Source organism: Diadema setosum, chromosome 21 (genome assembly GCF_964275005.1).
Source record: "Diadema setosum chromosome 21, eeDiaSeto1, whole genome shotgun sequence".
Lineage (NCBI taxonomy): Eukaryota > Metazoa > Echinodermata > Echinoidea > Diadematoida > Diadematidae > Diadema > Diadema setosum.
This window is the reverse complement of record NC_092705.1, coordinates 13779782-13798918: the sequence shown is the minus strand read 5'-3', so window position 1 is coordinate 13798918 and position 19137 is coordinate 13779782. Positions and strand designations below refer to the sequence as shown.

The window sequence follows — 19137 nt, the reverse complement described above, 5'->3', positions numbered from 1 at the left end:
GAACTCATGGCCAGCATTTGATGATGATCACTCTTTAAAGTATTTTACACGTGAAAGCTTATTAATTTCAAATTTTCTCGAAGAACACACCTTGATAAGTCTGTAGTATTACTAGACATCAGTGCATAACCACATGGAACATTATTCTGCTGTACAAATTATTTCCCTTGGAACAGATAAACTTTTTTGCCTTAAGAATGAACCACAATTTGAGTCGCTTCATGTATTTTATGTTTAAACTTTTAATATTTATACGCAGCAAGATAGATATGACTATTCAAGGGTGACCTAGCCTAGATAAAGATGGCAGACATGTTGCAGTGTACAATCAACACCGTACAATCTCATCTGCTCACTAGCCGAAATACTAATAAACCTAACTTTGAGAAATTTTATGCTCACATGATTATTAAAAGCTTAGTTCCCCCAAATCTAAAATGCTCCATTAAATTATGAAGGAGCTTTTTTGTGGTAGACAGATATATTTGACCCACTGCTACAATTGTATCATCACCAATATGTTCATATAATCTATAGGGCCTGTTTCATAAAGAACTGCGATTGATCTTCCGCTCCATTTATTGAGCGTAATTCGGTGAATCGAGCGTAAGTTCAATTTTGAGCGTAAGTCCTGTTTCATAAGGACACGCACGCTTGATTTCAAGAAAGATCAAGTGTTACCTTCAGATTGAGATAGAGCATTACTTGCGATCAATTGCAAAGTTGTTTACGAAACGCAATATGCGATTGATTGCAACTCAACTTACACTCAATCTCTAATGAAAGAGGCCCCTGGTATGCATAACTATATCAAAAGTGATGTCACATTGTAGATATCCCTCTTACCACTCGTGTCGAACGAAACAAGCGAAATAAAAAACACAAATTCTGTAATACTAGTGCGTGTTGCCATTGTCGCATTGCCAACTGCTTTTGCTCGTTCCGGAAGCAGCTATCAAGATGCTTTAGCAGCACATCACCAGACTCCAAACCCTGAAGGTAAAAACTCTCGTGGGGAATGATTTTGTCGCCGGAGTGAGCTCCATTCACCTGGATTGAAAAGACGTCAGTAACAAGGAGTCACACATCTTTAGCTTAGGAAGGATAAGATCTGATAGTGCAAAACAACCTTAAAGTGAAAATCCACCCCACGGTTAAAGAAAATTCAAAGTAAAATGTGGACTGAGTGAATGCAGCAATATTAGTAGAATATATCAGTGAAAGTTTGAGGAACATCGGACAATCGATACAAAAGTTATGAATTTTCAAAGTTTTTGTGTTGGAACCGCTAGATGAGGAGACCACTAGAGGTTATGATGTCATGTGTGGACAACAATTTAAGGAAGATATAAAGGGAATTCCACCAAAAAAAAAAATCATTTTTCATGAAAATTTAACGTTTCATCAACTTGATACTGGCATGTGTTATGGTTAGCAATTATTAGCTTGCTTTCTGAAAGCGGTTAGTCAAGTGCTCTCTCATTATGCTATAAAAGTTATTTTTTGTGGAATTCCCCTTTATATTTTCTTTATTTTATCATTGTTGTCCACACATGACGTCATAACCTCTAGTAGTCTCCTCAACCAGCGGTTCCAACACCAAAACTTTAAAAATTCATAATTTTTTCATAAATCGATTGTCCCATTTCCTCAAACTTTCACTAATGTGTTCTACTAATGTTGCTGCTTTCACTCAATCCACATTTCACTTTTTGTTTTGGTTTCCTTTAAGAATAAAGTTATTCAAATCAACTAAGCAAAAGAATATACATGTACAAGCAGTACGTGTACCATATCGCCCGAGGCCGTTATCCCAGTCAAGAAACTGGCTTATTGATGGACAGCCTCATGCGTTGTGTGTGTTCCTACGAAAATCAACTATCTCTATTTCTTTTAAGAACCTTTGAAATGGATTTTTAGGCACTCGTATATATTTTGATGGGAATTTCTTGCTTTGTCATAATGATTTAATTTGTACAAGAGGAGAAATAAACCAAACTGGAATTGAAACATTTACAGCCGTCTCGCCTCAGTCGCGGACATTTTTTTTTTTTTTTTTTTTTTTTTAAAGTTCCGGAGTCGATGTGCTACTTGCGCACAGTGCCAATGTGAGTGTGCTATATATTCTAAAAGTCCCCTCATGGAACATAATCACATCAACAGCTAAGGAAGAATATTCTGGTGATAGGTAAACGTATACATGTAACATATCTTTAGCTCCTTACTCTTGTTCACCTGTATGACACTGGGTTTCGGCAACTGAATTGTGTAAAGGAGACCTCCAGATGATTTTTAGACTTTTGCCTTGAACATCTCTAAATTCGTTATCCTGGGTAAAGAGTGTCAGAACTTATAGTGATTGGAAAGAGGAATGAGAATGTTTTCGAAATTTGTTACAAATGACAATGAACGAGGATGATGACATAGTTTCACACCAGAATGATGAATGATTGGTTGCTCCAAGCAGCAGAACAAAAGAAAAAAGCATGTATCAAATTCTACACAGGTGAACTTGTTAAGTAAGTGCTATTGTAATGGATGATATTTTTACATTACTGAAATATGTGAGCCTCCTATGTCATCATCCTTGTTAAGTGTATTATGTCTTGTTTTATTTTTCCAGAATATTGGTTATCGACTCAAGGATCACAATAAATTCCACAAATCTAAACATGGCACTATCGATTTATGTACTACATGATGTGAAATTATATAAAGCATTTGGAATTCCCTTCAAAACACCTTTGATCATTTCCACTATGTTGTTGCGAACTTTGTTCCCTATATAAAAAGCAGTCATCCTACCACATGAAGAAGATTCAGTGTCTTCAGATATACATCTTCTCGGCGGAGGTTCCTGTATGCGTCTGGCCCATGCTGGCAATGCAGAGTCTTGAGAAACACCTCGACAGTCCTTGCTAAGAGTTCTGGCTCATGGCACCACCACGATCCTTCGAGGTACGGCCACACCAACGTAAAGGTGAAAACAATGATAAGCTAAGGAACAATTTTCAAAGAATATCGCGAAAATAAACATGAAAGGAAGCAACAAAACTTAATTGATGCACACACACAGAACGTCAAGTTCATACAAAATCAGTGACATCTCACAGGCTAAAGCGCTAGATGTAAAAGTCATAGGGAATTAAAATTCTGTATATTAGATCAACTATATATATTTCATATACGCTATAATCTTATATCCAACAATAACACCACTGACAGTTCAGCTTTTGATAGCTTAACCTCTGGCTTTTTAACCATTAACATTTCTCTCGCTGTTATGTTGGCCGTTTTCATTCGTCATCACTGCCATTTTCAGCCTTATCATTTTTCCTCTCACGTTTTTACGTTGGACAGTTTTCTTGACATCATAAGCTTTGACACTTTACATCTCTGCTATTTTTGACGCATAGGGCAATAATGCATGAATACTACATAGTTCCCTTAAATTCCCTGCTATGAAACAAAAGCAAACACATCAGAGAAAAAGAGAACAGGAAAGCATGTAAACGGAAGCCATTATCAGGACTATAGCATCTTGACATCTGATGAACTTCAACACACCTGCTAAACCAACACTAAAAAAAAAAAAAAAAAAAAAAAAAAAAACAGAAAACAAACCAGAAAACAGATACCCTGTGAAACGGTATCATTATACTTGGTTGATGGTATTTTTTAATTTGATATCTCCAAGTCAACGAATTTGATAATGCATCACATGACGTCACTGGTTGATAACGCTTGCTATTAATAAGCTCCTGGGAAAAACCACAAGGGGACTTTGCTTCAGACCAGAGTGTGAAACACATTCCACTAAGAAGAATCTTCGGTTTCTATATTTTACTTATTGACTCTCTCTCACACATTACATAAAATCTTGGGCAAAGCAGCGTTAACAAAATAATAGGATCTAATAACTCACTCATAATCTAAGTTGGTGCAATGGAGCAAAACACTCACTGAGAAGCTCAAATTTGGACTTGTCTTCCTCGTTCAATTTGAGAAGCGTCCTCGCCAGGTCCAAGAAGATCTCTCTGCTCCATTCCTCTTCCACCCTATCAAAAGTGGGACACTCCAGGAGAATAGGGATCAGACGTACGTCCTTCCTGTTGGTAGATTCGCACAGAAACGTTCCCAGATCCTGGTACACTCTGTGGATCACCTTGGCCATCTGCGCAAGATTGAAATATTGTCATGATCGTGGGTTTGCGTTTTACTTCGTATAAGAACAGAAATGAGGAGGGAGTAACATGAGTATGTGGGATAGATAATTATTTTGATATAAAGACGGTAATATGGGACATAGTGAATATCCACGGGAGATCAAAATGGTTCACAGTGCCTCTATAGAACCTACATGTTATTCCATATAGTATCTCTATGGAACCTACACATCCTATACGTAAGCTTTGCTTTTTAGTAGGTTACTCATATTGCACATCACTTATTTGCCTTATACATTGGTGCAATTTTGTTTCAAAGTGACTGTCGTGTTATTTTTTTTTTCTGAAATCAAATGGAATGTTAAACTTGTATGAAATGTGGAATATGGAACAAGAATCAAAAAAAAAAAAAAGTTGTCAGGACCACGATAGCGATATGTTTGTGGAAATGCCATCTTGTTTATTGTTAATGTGCAGGTGTATGTTTTGTCTCACAGTCTGTGTACGCATTTTTTTTTTTGTGTGTGTGTGTGCGTGTGTGCCAACGTTTTTCTCCGTTATAGTTTATAGAAAGAAGAGACATATCGCTGTATTCACTTTTCCGGGGTTAATTTTAAATAAGGCCCATTGCCTTCTCACTAACCCCTTCACTTGATATCTTTGGTTGTTTGTTTGCTTTTTTTTGTCACATCGTCATGTTACACTTGTCATACCATTGTCTCATTTTTATGTATGGATGTTTTATTAAGTGAAAATAAATGAAATGAAATTTGAGTTGTTAATAAGGTCCAGGGCATTGATACCATTCCACATATAATAGCTACGTCCATTGGTAATGCTATTCGGTAGTAACGACAGTGAAGATAGACAAGTATTTATATGGAATGATAGCTAGCTATAGGGTTAGAGGTCAGAGTTATAGATCAAAGTCATCGTATGTCTACGAAAAAGCAGTCTACAGCTAACTACAACTAGGAATCACCAGTGGCAATGGAATATTATAAGATGGGTAGATATGAAATAATACATCATTTGCATAGCTGTAATTGGGTCAGGGGTCGCTATTATAGGTTTGTCGTTTTCCAGCCAAACCGTTGGCTATTAATATCATTTGGTAACACACATTTTGTAGGAAGAATAAAATGCAGTCGCTTAATTGGATGAGATGACAGGGATAAAAGGTCACAGGTCAGGGTTACAGTGTAAACATGCAGTAATTACTTCCGTTGTGGAAACAGAGTTAGAAGTAAGCCCTCAAGGGTAATTGTCATGATAAATGTTTATCGTTAGTAAATATAGTGATATATTACTTTTGCATTGTATCTGCAATATAGGCTTATATTATATAATACCTGTGTATGTATGTATGTATATATGTATAGTTATTAAAACATGTTTATCTATACATAAAGATACAAACAAACAAACCTGCTTCAGGACATGCTCCTTGTCAGCGATGTGATGGTATGCTTCACGCAAAGCATCCAGATCAATGTCAAAGTACTGGTCATCATCACCAGTGTCCACGTACTGGTCATCATTCTCAGTGTCCACATAGCTGTGATCAAAGTCAGAATTCAAAATATCCAGCAAAGAAATATAAAAATACTAGTAATTGTAGTCTCCTCATATATATGATGGTCATTTTAGAGCAACAAAGAGGAAACAGTTGAAGAAAAAAAAAATGATGTGGATATAGTCTGACGGAAATGGTACATTAATTTGAGGTTGATGTACTAAATCAATGAACTGGTTTTTGCAGTACCTTGGAGCAGTAATTTTGTTCTCAAATACTGCATATAACGAGAATTACGTGAGTAAAGTGAAGTGTTTCCTGTATTTGCTGCATTCAACTAGCATCAATACACATAACAGTGACAAATACAAATGTGGGCATCGCTGCTTGGTTAGATCAAGAGTATGACAAATATATGCAAAGGTTACATCGTATTTTCATTGATTTTGTGTCACAAAGGAAATTAGTTAAGATAAGTTAAGATACAGTTAAACATATATTGTGAGGAATTATAATAATAATTACAACAATGACAATATTAATATACGAAAAAGAGAAATGTTGGAAGGGAGAAAAAAGGACGGATGGAAAGTGGAAAGTGGAGGGGGGAAAGAAATTAGTAGCGAAAAGAATGGGAAGACGAAACTACTCACTGGAGGTTACTGCTGGAGCTACTGACACGGAAATCAGAGGACAATGAAGAAGGAGAGAGGGCCTGTTTCAGCTTTGAGTGAAGGTCTGCTGTCAGCTCGGTGTCATCCCGGGTTCGCTGGCTTATCTTTTGCAGCACCTTCCCCAGCTTGGAGTCACTTGCCATGACTGGTAATATAATGCTTCAAAAGAGAAATGACTGACTTGTAGTGTTTTTTGTGTTTGTTGGTTGGTGTTTTTTATGCCTCCGCCACGAAGTGGTGCCGGAGGCATTATGTTTTCGGGTTGTCCGTCCGTCCGTCCGTCCGTCCTTCCGTCCGTCCGTCCTTCCGTCCGTCCGTCCTTCCGTCCGTCCGTCCGTCCTTCCGTCCGTCCGTAATGAATTTTGTGGACAAGGTAACTATCAAAACCTGTTGAGGTATCCTAATGAAACTTGGCATGTATGCGTATTAGGGGGTGAAGTTGTGCCTATCAACTTTTGGGTGCACATGCTCAAGGCCAAAGGTCAAAAGGTCAAGGTCAAATACATAAAATTTCACTATTTCCACCATATCTATTGAATGCCTGAAGATATTTTCTTGAAACTTAGTGTATACATGTATTACCCAATTAAGATTCTCTGGTGAAAGTTTGGGTCATGAGGTCAAAGGTCAAAAGGTCAGGGTCAAATACATAAAATTTCACTATTTCCACCATATCTATTGAATGCCTGAAGATATTTTCTTGAAACTTAGTGTATACATGCATTACCCAATTAAGATTCTCTGGTGAAAGTTTGGGTCATGAGGTCAAAGGTCAAAGGTCAAAAGGTCAAGTAAAAATATTAGAACTTCTTTTTTTTTCTCCATACCTTGGAAAATTGTTCAAGGTATCTTCATGGAACATAGTATATACATACTGACTGGAAGTGATTATCTAGAGAATGTAGGGTTCATGGGGTCAAAGGTCAGGGGTCAAAGGTCAAGTGCAACACCACAAAATTTTACTATTTCCCTCCTATCGTGCAATGCCAGCAGGGTTATTTTTTTTTACACTTGGTGTATACATGCATACATGTGTAACCTAATAGAAATTCTCTGGAAAGTTTTTTTTTTCTTTTTTTGCCTCAAAGGTCAAAAGGTCAAAGATCAAGTGAAAGTGCTGAACTAACTTTTTCCTCCATATCTCGGAAGTGGCTCAAGTTATCTTGAAACTTAGTACATATTATGCATGTTCTACCTGAAAGTGATTATCTTATGAATTTTAGGGTCAAGGGCCAGATGAAAATGGTAACAATTTACTATTCAATTCAGAAATTGCACTTTTTCTCCACACCTGTACCTTGAAAATTACTCAATGCCTAAATGTATGAATGGGTCAAAGTCGAGTTAAAGTCCTTAAATCCCTAGATACATGCTCTCCTATTCATCCAATTAAACCTAGGTCAAGGAAGGTGAACATTCAACACATTTGTGACAAACTTGTCATTTCAATATTTTGCCAATTTTGTGAAAATGTAATCACACATTGTCCACATGTACTATCTAGACCTATTGGGAAAATCATGCATTATGGCGGAGGCATACCAGTCGCCAAAGCGACATTTCTAGTTTCAATTTATCAATACATTAATCATGTTTCACAATCGTGCATACAGACACTAGAGTACATCATGCAATCGCAGCTGTTATAACTCTTTTTGTGCACAATGATGATGCGAAAAAACACGTGAAATGATACAACTTGACCAGAATGGTTGCACCTGACGACAGTGATTGCACCTCTAATTGCAAATAAATACATTTTACATCTTTGAAATGACGTGCTTCGAGATATAAGATGAAAAATAATGAGGAATATCCACTCCTTTCGTTTAGAAGGTATAAAGAATGAAGAGAAGGATGTACCGTTATCGTTACTCTCGTCTATCTATAGAGAATCATGGCAGGACACACACACACACACACACACACACACATATATATATATATATATATATATATATATATATATATCTTGATCCAACTTTAGGAAGACATTATGTAGATAAGCAATGTCAGCAGTAAAGTATGAGATTGAATGGGATATGACATGAATGATGGATACAGTAATAGGAGACACTATAGTCTCCCCATAAGATGTGTCTCTTTAGCAAAGTAATTATGAGCACTGACATGATATGAAAAAGGTAACATTATTTCCGCTTGAAAAGGGTAACTCAGAATACCCCTACGTCAAAAGACTCACCCATCATGGTATAGGACCTACTCCCCTTCCTAAAAAAAAAAAAAAAAAAAAAAAAAATAGACTATCCCCATTTTTTTAAGTCGATCTTCACCGACATAATTGCACCAGCGTTTTGTGCAACATGCCACAGCTATAATGATTTATGTCATTATTTTGTATTGTCTTCTAACCTCTATTCTAATGAATTACGTGGATATGAAATTAACAGAATGGCAGTCACTTAACTCCTTTGACTTACCAATATTCGTCGGTGTGTTAGCGCGGATCTACAGTGTAAAGCAAAGGAGTTTGAACTTATTGAGCCAGCCTGCCAGGAATGGCGTTTCAGTTAACTTACTCTCAGAGTAGACGGAGACGTCGGATACACTCTGCGAACTGCGAGTAGACTGATTGGACACAGGGTAGAACCAAGGTATGGCGTCGCCTAACTGCGACGAGCCCGAACGGGTTATAACCGTACAATGGAGCGCCTCGGGTGTCGGGGTTTATACCAAAGATCATATGGAGTGTACAATCTTTGTTTATATTACTATGCGACCCGCCACCCAGCCTGCTATCTCTGCCTCAGTGCATTGCGCAATATAGCACGGCGTTACAAGGAACGGGGAATCCCCGTGAACACGGGGTAAACGAAGAACGTATTGGAAGCAGCTGTCATGGCTGTGCATGAATAATAGAGGTCATATTTCTTAATTGACTTTTTAACATCATAAATGTGTTTTTGATGATATTTGCCCCTACGTATGAGAAAGTGCACATTGAAGGGTTGTAAAGCTTCTCAAAGGGACACTTTTGGGGTTTTTTTCAAAAACAAATCATTCAGTGTTGATCACTTCTTCATAAGATGAATACATAGATGCAGGCAGTTATTCTTGATAAGGGGGTGTCATCATCACCTTATTGCCTACAAAGTACTTTAAAAGACTTTGTTTTGTCAAACAGATTAACTTTATGTATTTTGAGCTGTTTAAGTGGTAGCCAAAACAAAGAAATACAATAAAATACCACAGTCATTCAAAGTTGTGTGATACTGATGACTGCTACATGTATGTACCAAGATCTAGTACCACAAGAACATAATAAGAAAACAAATTGTAGTCAAGCAGAGTTCGGGGTAGAGGCGGGGGAGGGTAGAGGAGGGACAGGGTAGAGGAGGGGGTGGGGAGGAGAAGGGGAGGGAGGAAGGGATCTGACACAATAGATCAACATAAACCAGCAGAGCTTGTATGGGATGAATACTTCCCATTGACTGGTGTGCATTATATGCATTCTCTATAGGGCTCACACGGGTTAATAATTCCCATGGGAGACGTGTGTTAAAATTCAAAATTCAAAAAATTCTGTAAAATAGCTGGGAGAAATGAGGTGTTTCATCATCACTAACCTGGATAAGTGAGATATACCCTTTCATCCATCAAAATTTCCAAGGGGGGTTCTTCGGCTCAAACTCTGTCTGTCTGTCCAAGGGTCAGCAAAGCCAGACTACGATTTCTTTTCATTAAAAAAAAAAATCACCTATTTTCTGTACATGAAGCCACTGAAATGTAGTCCCCTCAAATTCCAGCAGAAAAGCTTTCATCTTCCAACAAAAATGCAGTTTGTAGAGGAATTCATACTCAATATTCAAACTGCATCATTGGTGTTTAATTATTTTTTTTTTCCTTCATTTATTTTGGCATCTTTGGTACGAATTTGTGATGGGGTCTGGGACATTCCTGTTTATTTACAGGTGTGAGCCCTATAGGTGTATCTAAGAAGCAGCAAACATGTCATGTGTTTAGTTTATTTCGAGCATATTTAATTTTCAATGCACATTACGTTAGTTACTGCATTGTACACTATGAAATGAAAGACAAACAAGCATAGAATATTAAAACACACGTCACGGCCAAACAGGAGTCAAGGGAAAACACAAAGGAAGGTGTAGTACATAAAATGCGAGATATTCTCTCAATGACCAATGGACCCTGTCTGATGTTAATGTACTCGAATTCTATGCATCTTTGTTCATACAATATTGCCTTAACAAAAACAAAGCTTGACGAAGACATGCTCTGCAATGTCTTACCTAGCAACAGCTACATTGAATGCCAAGTAAATTGCCGCTACAACAACAACAAAAAAGTAATTGGAGGGAACAGGTGAAGGAGAGCGGTACAAGGCTGTGGAAAAGAAAACATTCATGAAGTTTGACATAGTTTTTTGCTGTTCATTTGGTAAATACACCAGTCAAATTGATTTTGCGTTCATTCAGTTTAGCAGGTTTTAATCATACACAGCCGATTTGTTGTTCAAAGTCATTCTCGAGCAGTAAAAGTTGTACATGTACGTTATAGCTCATATCGAAAATTTCTTCATTCAAATTGGTAGCATACTTCAACTTCGCGAAGTGGTCATTTGATTATAAAGCAAGAGACGGTGATGTGATTGCGCAGTGCTACTACTCCAACATTTCGAGCAATCAAATTAACACGATAGTTGCTTCAGTTATATCTCATAATCATTGTTATCACAGTCATGTGTTTCATCTATTCTTTTATTTTTATGCACTCTTTTCGTGCCTATGTCTTTTCTACTTATTCTTTAACTTTTGCATATAGGTACATGTATAAGTATTTACGGGTTAACAAGAAATCTTATTGAAAACATTATGTAGTGATCTGGGTTCTTCCTTTGCATAGTACGTCTTGTTAGAAAAAGTGTATAATTTTATTTTGCTTCTTCTTTTTTTTTTCATTGGGAAAAAGGTGCTCGGAACACTTAGATAATGAATGATTTATTGATCAGAAAAGTTCATTTGACAGGATGAAAAGGAAACCAAAGCCCAAATCTTTAATGTCGATTAAGTGAAAGAAGAAATGTTAGTAGAACACATCAGTGAAAGTTTGGGGGAAAATCAGACGATCCGTTCAAAAGTTTTAAATTTTCAAAGTATTGCTGAATAAGGAGACTACTACACTTCATGATGTCCATATTGACAACAATATAAAGAAAGTATGGGTTTGTATAAGGAAAATTCCACAAAAATTCATTTTTAATGAAAAGTACACATTCCGTCGATTTGTGTATACTGCTATATCAAGGGTAATATTCTACTGCTTTCTGAAAGAAGAAAGCAAGTGTGCTTTTTCATGAGGTTAGAAAAGTGAAAATATTTTGAATTTTCTATATGAAGTGCGGTAGTCTCCTCATGAAGGCATGAATTGCAGTAGTCTCCTTATCCAGGGATGATGGCACCGAAACTTTAAAAATCCATAACTTTTGATTCGATTATATACTTCTCCTAAAACTTTCACTGATGTTTTCTACAAATATTGCTTCATCCCATCAATCCACATCTATATTTGGGCTTTGCTTTCTTTTAATGTCGGGTGTGTCTGCCAGTAGCATGCAGGTAATCGGTTTGATGCCCCTCGACGGCGCCATCAACCTTGCTCTATCTTCGTCCGATGTACGCTGCACCTTGCGCATGGATCAAATGTGACAAGTTGGCGTAAGAGAAAGGGATATTCAATGTAACTGATACCGACCGGTTAAGAATGTTACAATGAAAAAGGCTTTCATTTTATTTCATTCTATATGAGAATTTATTTTATTTCCGACAAACAAAAATACAACTCCTGCAAAACAATCATTTAAATGTACATAAGTGGCGCAATCGCACAAAAATCAATGCAACATGGTAATACGTAAAAAATACTGTGAACTAAAGTAAAATAAAAATGGCTTTTATGATATATTTGCGAACAGAAGAATCACGTAATTTATTTCTTCCTTGTAGCTATAGCAACACAATTAAAGTCGTATGAAAAAAAAATATTTCAAAAATTTCATTTTTAACATTTACTTGTTACCATAGGAGTAAAAACTAACGTCCAATAGTGATAACTTGCAGCAAGTTATTCAGAACGCGAATGTTCACATGCAAATTTGTATGACCGAGAAGACAATTCTTTTCATTGCGACTAATCTGAATGCTCTCGACCGACATCCTTATTTAATGATGAAAATGATAAATTCTTTAACCGAAATGGGAAAAATTAATTATTAAAACACGAATATTTTAATGTCCAGCTGCATAATGTATCGCTATTTTTTTCCTCGTCTTTGAATGACCCTGCCCTTTGAAAGGGCGAATTCAAAAGACCTCCTACGTCAAAAGACCCATCCATTATGGTACAAACAAAAAGACTAGCTCCAACTTCTGAAAGTCTTCACCTACACCAAGTTTTTGTGCAGCATACCTTAATAGCTATAATGATTTATGTCATTTATATTGTCTTCCAATGCTATTTATTTCGGCGACTCAATGAATGACCCGACTATCAAATTCAATGACAAACGAACGGCGAAATGTCTGTAAAAACTTATACATTACAGCAACGGTACTGGTACAGGTGATAATGATAATTCAAAAAAAGCACCCGTTAAAAAGAACCTGCATTAGCCATTGTTAAGCCAAAGCAGAATGAGCTCAAAGCACACATGGACGAACGAATAGATACATTTAATTAATGTACATTCTTTCCTTTGCAGAAACAGTTATATTTAGTTTCTGTTTAACATTTAACCAGGTGATACTGACTAAATAAGTTCATGATTATAATGAATAATAGCACACATTTTGAAAACATCACAAATAAACAGCATCAACCGGATGAATTCATTCCTTTTCTGTGCCCAGTTATGTCTACATGTAGACTGAAATGGATCTGCTCAAGTGCCTGTATTTATATGTTTACATTTCACAGTTCTTTAGAAGACGAAACTTGTTTATCAGTATATGGTCTGTTTTGTTTGTTCGTTTTTTACTCATTATGCAGTGCGATCTACAGTCTATCGCACTAAGCAAATTACCATACCAATTAGGATGAGAGGGATTTTTTAAATCTCTTTTATTCTAATTGAATCTATGAATGCAACAGAACCAATATTGAAATAAACCGAATATAAAATGCATAGTTGCGTTTATTTGCCTTGGTATTTCAGTGTATGCATTCTTTTCAAAGATTGTTTATCACTATCACCCTTCAAATGCAAATTAAGACAGTATTTACTGAATAAGTACGTTAATTCAGCTCATTGAAATTCTGTTTTGTGCTGTCCAGGACTATTCCGCCATACTGTACTCCATGTAGGGTTGTTGTCATGTTAAACCAGACTTTAAGAGCCCAGCTGTTTGCGCCCTATCACTGTGTTCATGTATATTTTTCCTTCTTTAACGATAGCTGGGACGAGGTAACAGCTGGTATTTCACATTCTCACTGCACTGTAACTGGTTGTTGAATGTCTTTTTTTTTCTGGATTTGCAGGTGCATGTGTTCCCTTCTTAATACACTCAATGTACACATTTCTAATACTGTCTAAACGGTATCATTGTTATTATATATTAAGTCATATTGTATTGCCAGAACGACAACGGTTTATCCGCCTACAGCATGTGGCTTTTCCGACCCCTAACCTGCACTAGAGAAGAATTTGCTATGTAACTGTAAAATTGTACTCTTTTATTTTGTTTTTCTCTTATGTTCCGGTCATTGTTGTACCCGTGCTCCCCTTCTCAATCTTAAACTCGATTTTAACTGGGACCTACGCTCAACAAGCTCGCTTTTAAGTAGGTTCCTTCATATTTCTTTAGCATTCATTCGCAGATTCCAAATTTAACAGATCGACCACTATTATGCTTTATGTATTTGCAATATTCTATGTATGTCATGTATTTCATTTAATTTTGTTATATTTGATGTAATTTTTCATCTAGAAATATGAAAATAAATTGAAATTGAAATTCTTTTCAGTTGATATCTTTGTTATTTACTTTATAAATTATCTTGTCTCTTCCGTATTTTGATTATGCTGTAATGCGCAGGTAAGTACATTCCCACAGAAATTGCACAATACTAATTTACAATCATTATCTTCATTATCATTTGGCTGAATTCGACATCCAGTACGGCGATAATGTTCTGCTACAAGCTAGCAACTGTAAATGGTGTTAAGTGACCAAAAAAAAAAAAAACATGATGTGGAAGCCAGATCATGCTAAGCATTAGAATAAAACATGACACATGGAGAATCATTCCAATTTTGAATATGCTGACAGACAGTAAAACATAAATCCATGAAGGAAAGTTCGTCTAAAAAAAAAAAAATGATTTGATTTTGTCGACAAAAACTTGTCTTGGAATTAGATGCTGTACAAATATTGATTTATCATTGAAAATCTTCCTTTCTGCAAATGTAAGATATTCACCTGCATGATTTTAACACTATTGCCACACTCAAATTTGATTGCTGTCTCCTTTTAAGGTCAATATTTTAGTTGATGAAGGAAAGTATTCATTAACCCCCCCCCCCCCCAAATTGCGACCATCACACCAAGTGCTGCCGAGGGTGGCATATACCAAACTGTATACAGCCAGGATCTAACACCAAAATATGACAATGACATATTTTGTGTTACTCTGCAAAATTTGCTAAGTTTAAACGATATAATACATAACAAAGTACTAACATAATATCTATACAATTAATCTAAATACAGTATAACCATCTTCTTACACTTTGCACAATCTGAAGAAAACAATGTGTAAGTAGCTGTGTAAGTATCGTAAGGGTTTCTTGTGAGTTTCATGGGTCTTTGTTGTACATCAGAATGTGTGTTATACTATCACACATTACATCCCGGTAGCACAAGAATGATATGAAAAATGTACCAACATGACACAATCATTATGTGAATTTCTTTAGGATTTTGAAAAGACCATGCTTGAAACCGTAGTTATAGGCACGCATCAGTTTTCATGACTTATTCTTTTGTCTGCGTGCCCTCTTATGCAGACACCAGTAGCAAGTTGAAATTTTGCCAACATCTTGCTGTTTTAATTAATAACTTCTGTATAATTCATTTGGTTCCCCTTTTCCTCACACATTGAAAGTGGGATATTACATGTAATATGATTGCATCCATAAAACTTAATGTCTCTGTAAGATACGGTCTCTGTCTTTCATAGACAACGGTCTTTTTTTTTTCTTTCTTCCAGCATCTCGCCATGGTACATCAAATCTTGACCATGAAATCAGAAACATGGCATTGTATCTTGGCTTTGAAGCAAATGACTGGTTTTTCCTCTATTCTTTCCTTCAAGGAATGTGTAACTTGTGGAAACCTGTGGTGATATTAAGGGCTTTCTTCAGCCGAAATTCCAGGTGTTCCTTGCGTCTGTACATTGGGAGATGTAGCACAACGAATCCTTGGCAGGTGTTTACTTCAGGGCACATTTCCTCCGGTGCTTCCCCGCGACAGTCTTTTTCCCCGCCCATGGGCCACATTCGAGGACCGATCACTCCGAATCCACCAACAGGTACATGTGTGGCTCCAGTGAAGAATCCTACAGGGATATAATAGTACCCATACGCATATGCTCATATACAGATACATATAAACATATTAACATAATTATATATACATTTAAAAAAATATTTATCATGCTAAAAGATTCAATTTATTTGACACCTTTTTTCTATAAAAAAAAATCCAAAATTAGGCCTATATACACATCATTTTATATAAAAGAGAATGCCTGATAATCACCTGGAATATTCTCTTGAAGAGGTGTATAAGAGCAGCTTTATTTCACCAAGGTGAAACTTTTTTTTCACAGATGTAACAATTGTTGCTTTTAATGAAATTCCTATCCATTTACCTCATCACTCTGTATGCATTTCCGCAAAGAGAAGGAAGGAAAGGAACTATAGAAGCCATAAAAGATTCTCCTTCATTCATGCCATCATTTTACAAACCATTTTATTTCAACGCTTTGACTGTAACGTTTTGTCATGGTGATTTATGATGATAATAATAATGATAGTGCCTTTATATGACGCTTTATACTTGTGTTTCTAAGCGCACACGTGCTATTCATACAAAGACTATAGAAAACACAATAACATTAATTACAGTCAAAAGACGATGAACAAGAAAAACGATACGTGTGATTCAGTGGTACAAGAAATAATAACTGTGTGCACCTCCAGCAAAAAAAAAAGAAAGATAATAAAATAAAAATATATGTATATATGTACAACTAATTAAACAGATGAGTTTTGAGAAGGATTTAAAATGATTCAATAGATGATTTGATTTGATTTGATTTGATTTGATTTATTGATTCCTGGATTATCATTGTACATGAACATACATGTACATGTACATATACAAATGTACATACATCGTTGGAGCCATACATATATACATAATCATCAGTTGTTAACAAAATAGTTTTTCTTCATTGCCTTTACACAATGTACAGCAAAAACATATCAGTAATACAAGCGTACAATGAATGAGGCATTTTGAATATGAAGAGGGAGTTTATTCCAAAGGGTGGAGGCAATGGAGGAGAAGGCTCGGTCACCATAATGGGTTTTTGTACGTGGGCCATGAAGTAATTGGAGAGAAGAAGATGAACGGAGGGGTCTGGCAGAAGAGTTTGAGCGAAGAGAGACTAGGTTTGGAAGATACGTCGATGCAAGATTGCATATCGGGTGCTTATGGTGTTGCTCAGTGCCGAATATACAACGACGATGAAAATGATAAATTCAATTATTTGTACAGTTTTACAAAGACTCAGTTGAATGATAACCCACAGCAATAGCCAGGAAGAGAAAGGCAGACCATAAACAATCGTCTGATGTAAAGATATTAACCCTCAAGGGTCTAAATGAGGACCACAGGGAAAATTGCTTCAACCAAGCAGATGCTGGCTTTTGATTTAAAAGAACACTGTGTTGCTAACCATGGTTTTACTTTCTTAATCTGTGTACGACTGCAAACGACAAACTGAATCTTTGTACTCTATTTATTGCAGTACCTGCTTAAAGGTTGAGGAATAAAACTCTGCAGAACATTTTTATTGGATTCCCAACTTGACACTGTCAGTTCCAAAGTAGTATGACATGGTATTTCACAACAGAATATTGAAAGACTTGTGCAGGGGTGTTTGGTGTTTTTTTTTTTCGTTTTTTTTTTTCAGAATACATACGTGGAAGTCTTAACCTTAGCAAAGCTATTGACTGTTGTGATATGCAAGGAAAAACTAAGGATTGTTTGAAAGCTCCTTAGTAAAACCAACTTACTCAAGAATTCTCTCTTCTCTTCCTCTAGAAGACTGTGAAAGACTTCCCAGAACATCTTGATGACTCGATGTTCTCTGGTGTATCCTTGCTCGTACCGAAAGCTCTGAAACAAAGGTTTTCATGTTTGTATTTATTTTTTACTTAAAGTCGATGTATTTTGTACATTTCGACAGGTCACTTTTAGCAATAAAACAAACAGACTCTGACGACGACAATTCGTGAGAAAAAGAAATATTGGGCGTAAAATCAATATTCACTTTACTGCAACATCAGAATCACACACACACACACACACACACACACAAACTGTGAATGATTATTGTCCATAATGATGGCTTTAACAGGTGGATGCATTTCGTATGGAGATTGAAACGTGATTCGCTCGTGAAACTATGAACATCAGTTTTGAGCCACTACAAAATCTGTCATCATTCATGTGGGTATTCCACATTTACATTAACACTGCAAGAAAAACAGTCGACATGATTACGTACAGAGGATGATGAGATCATTTTATGATTTTACATATTTTACCATTGATGTCCTCCGCCAGTATATTGTTATGTAGACATGTACATGTATACTACTGATGGTTAAAGCGCAATAGCACCAACTAGTGTTCATTGCAATACAGATCTGTGACTGGCACTACTGATGACAATCACGAATAAAACCACTGTTTATACGATCGAAGATCATCCAGTATTTCTCTTCATAATTGCGTGGTGGCAGCGCTGGATCACTACCCACAGCCTAAGTGAAATCTTGCCCGCCTCTGAGAGGAGTTTTGCTGGAAATAAACAGCCAGGTCCACTGTAAACGTAAGTTTTTACAAGGACTTATAGTTATCACGTACCTTTGTAGTTGGCCAGTAGTGTACAGTCCCACACATCTAAAATGGCGTGCGCTATGCCCAAGGTGCCCAAACAATGGTGCCTGGGCAAGATAGAGACTATCACCTCATTCGAAAGTTGGAGAGAGAATCTCCTGTACACTCCAAACCTAGATCCCCACTTTGCACCGTTTTTCGGTGAGTCAGTGACATGGTCAAAAAAGACAAAGGCAAATCCAAATAGAGGTTTCCTTGATGACAATAGCTCTGTCCCCTCAGAATCTCGCAAGACGGCTCAACAAAAGGCTGTCATGCTTGATCTCATGCTTGGCCAGATTGCAAAATTCTGTCCTGTAATTGCCAGGAACTGCATAGTGCGCAATTCTACCTCACTCAATGACATTTGGTCAACAATTCGCCTTCACTATGGATTTAAGTCAACAGGAGCTCATTTCATTGATTTTTCTGACATCAAGTTAGAAACCGATGAAAGACCTGAAGACCTGTATCAAAGGATACTTGCCTTCGTAGAGGATAACCTTCTGACCTCAGGTGGGGGAATCACTCACCAAGGTGAGCCCATCAAGGAAGACGAGGAGCTTACGCCA

General features: G+C 36.7%; 2 protein-coding genes across 2 annotated transcripts in view; both read right to left on the bottom strand.

Annotated features, from left to right (window-relative positions):
• Window positions 1-277: 277 nt before the first annotated feature.
• LOC140244330 (uncharacterized) lies at window positions 278-6499 on the bottom strand. Its single transcript, XM_072323972.1, has 6 exons — window positions 6336-6499; window positions 5595-5724; window positions 3964-4174; window positions 2806-2951; window positions 929-1050; window positions 278-293 (listed from the first exon to the last, which is right to left on the bottom strand). The coding sequence occupies exons 1-6, from the start codon at window positions 6497-6499 to the stop codon at window positions 278-280; spliced, it is 789 nt and encodes a 262-aa protein (XP_072180073.1).
• An 8683-nt stretch (window positions 6500-15182) lies between these two features.
• The window catches only part of LOC140244621 (probable E3 ubiquitin-protein ligase HERC4), a 28054-nt gene continuing 24099 nt past the window's right edge, over window positions 15183-19137 (bottom strand). Inside the window, exons 8-9 of the mRNA XM_072324241.1 lie at window positions 17698-17800; window positions 15183-15950 (exon numbers count right to left, since the gene is read on the bottom strand). Coding sequence (XP_072180342.1) covers window positions 15703-15950; window positions 17698-17800 — 351 coding nt within the window. The 3' untranslated portion in view covers window positions 15183-15702. The remainder of the gene's footprint in view (window positions 15951-17697; window positions 17801-19137) is intronic.

Excerpts from the sequence above, each read along its gene's own strand:
- LOC140244330 (XM_072323972.1), bottom strand. The coding sequence starts at position 6,499 with ATGGCAAGTGACTCCAAGCTGGGGAAGGTGCTGCAAAAGATAAGCCAG. Across the intron at positions 4,175-5,594 it reads AGGAGCATGTCCTGAAGCAG|ATGGCCAAGGTGATCCACAG; the intron begins GTTTGTTTGTTT and ends AATCTTGCGCAG. Across the intron at positions 1,051-2,805 it reads CACTGAATCTTCTTCATGTG|GTGAATGGAGCTCACTCCGG; the intron begins GTAGGATGACTG and ends TTTTCAATCCAG.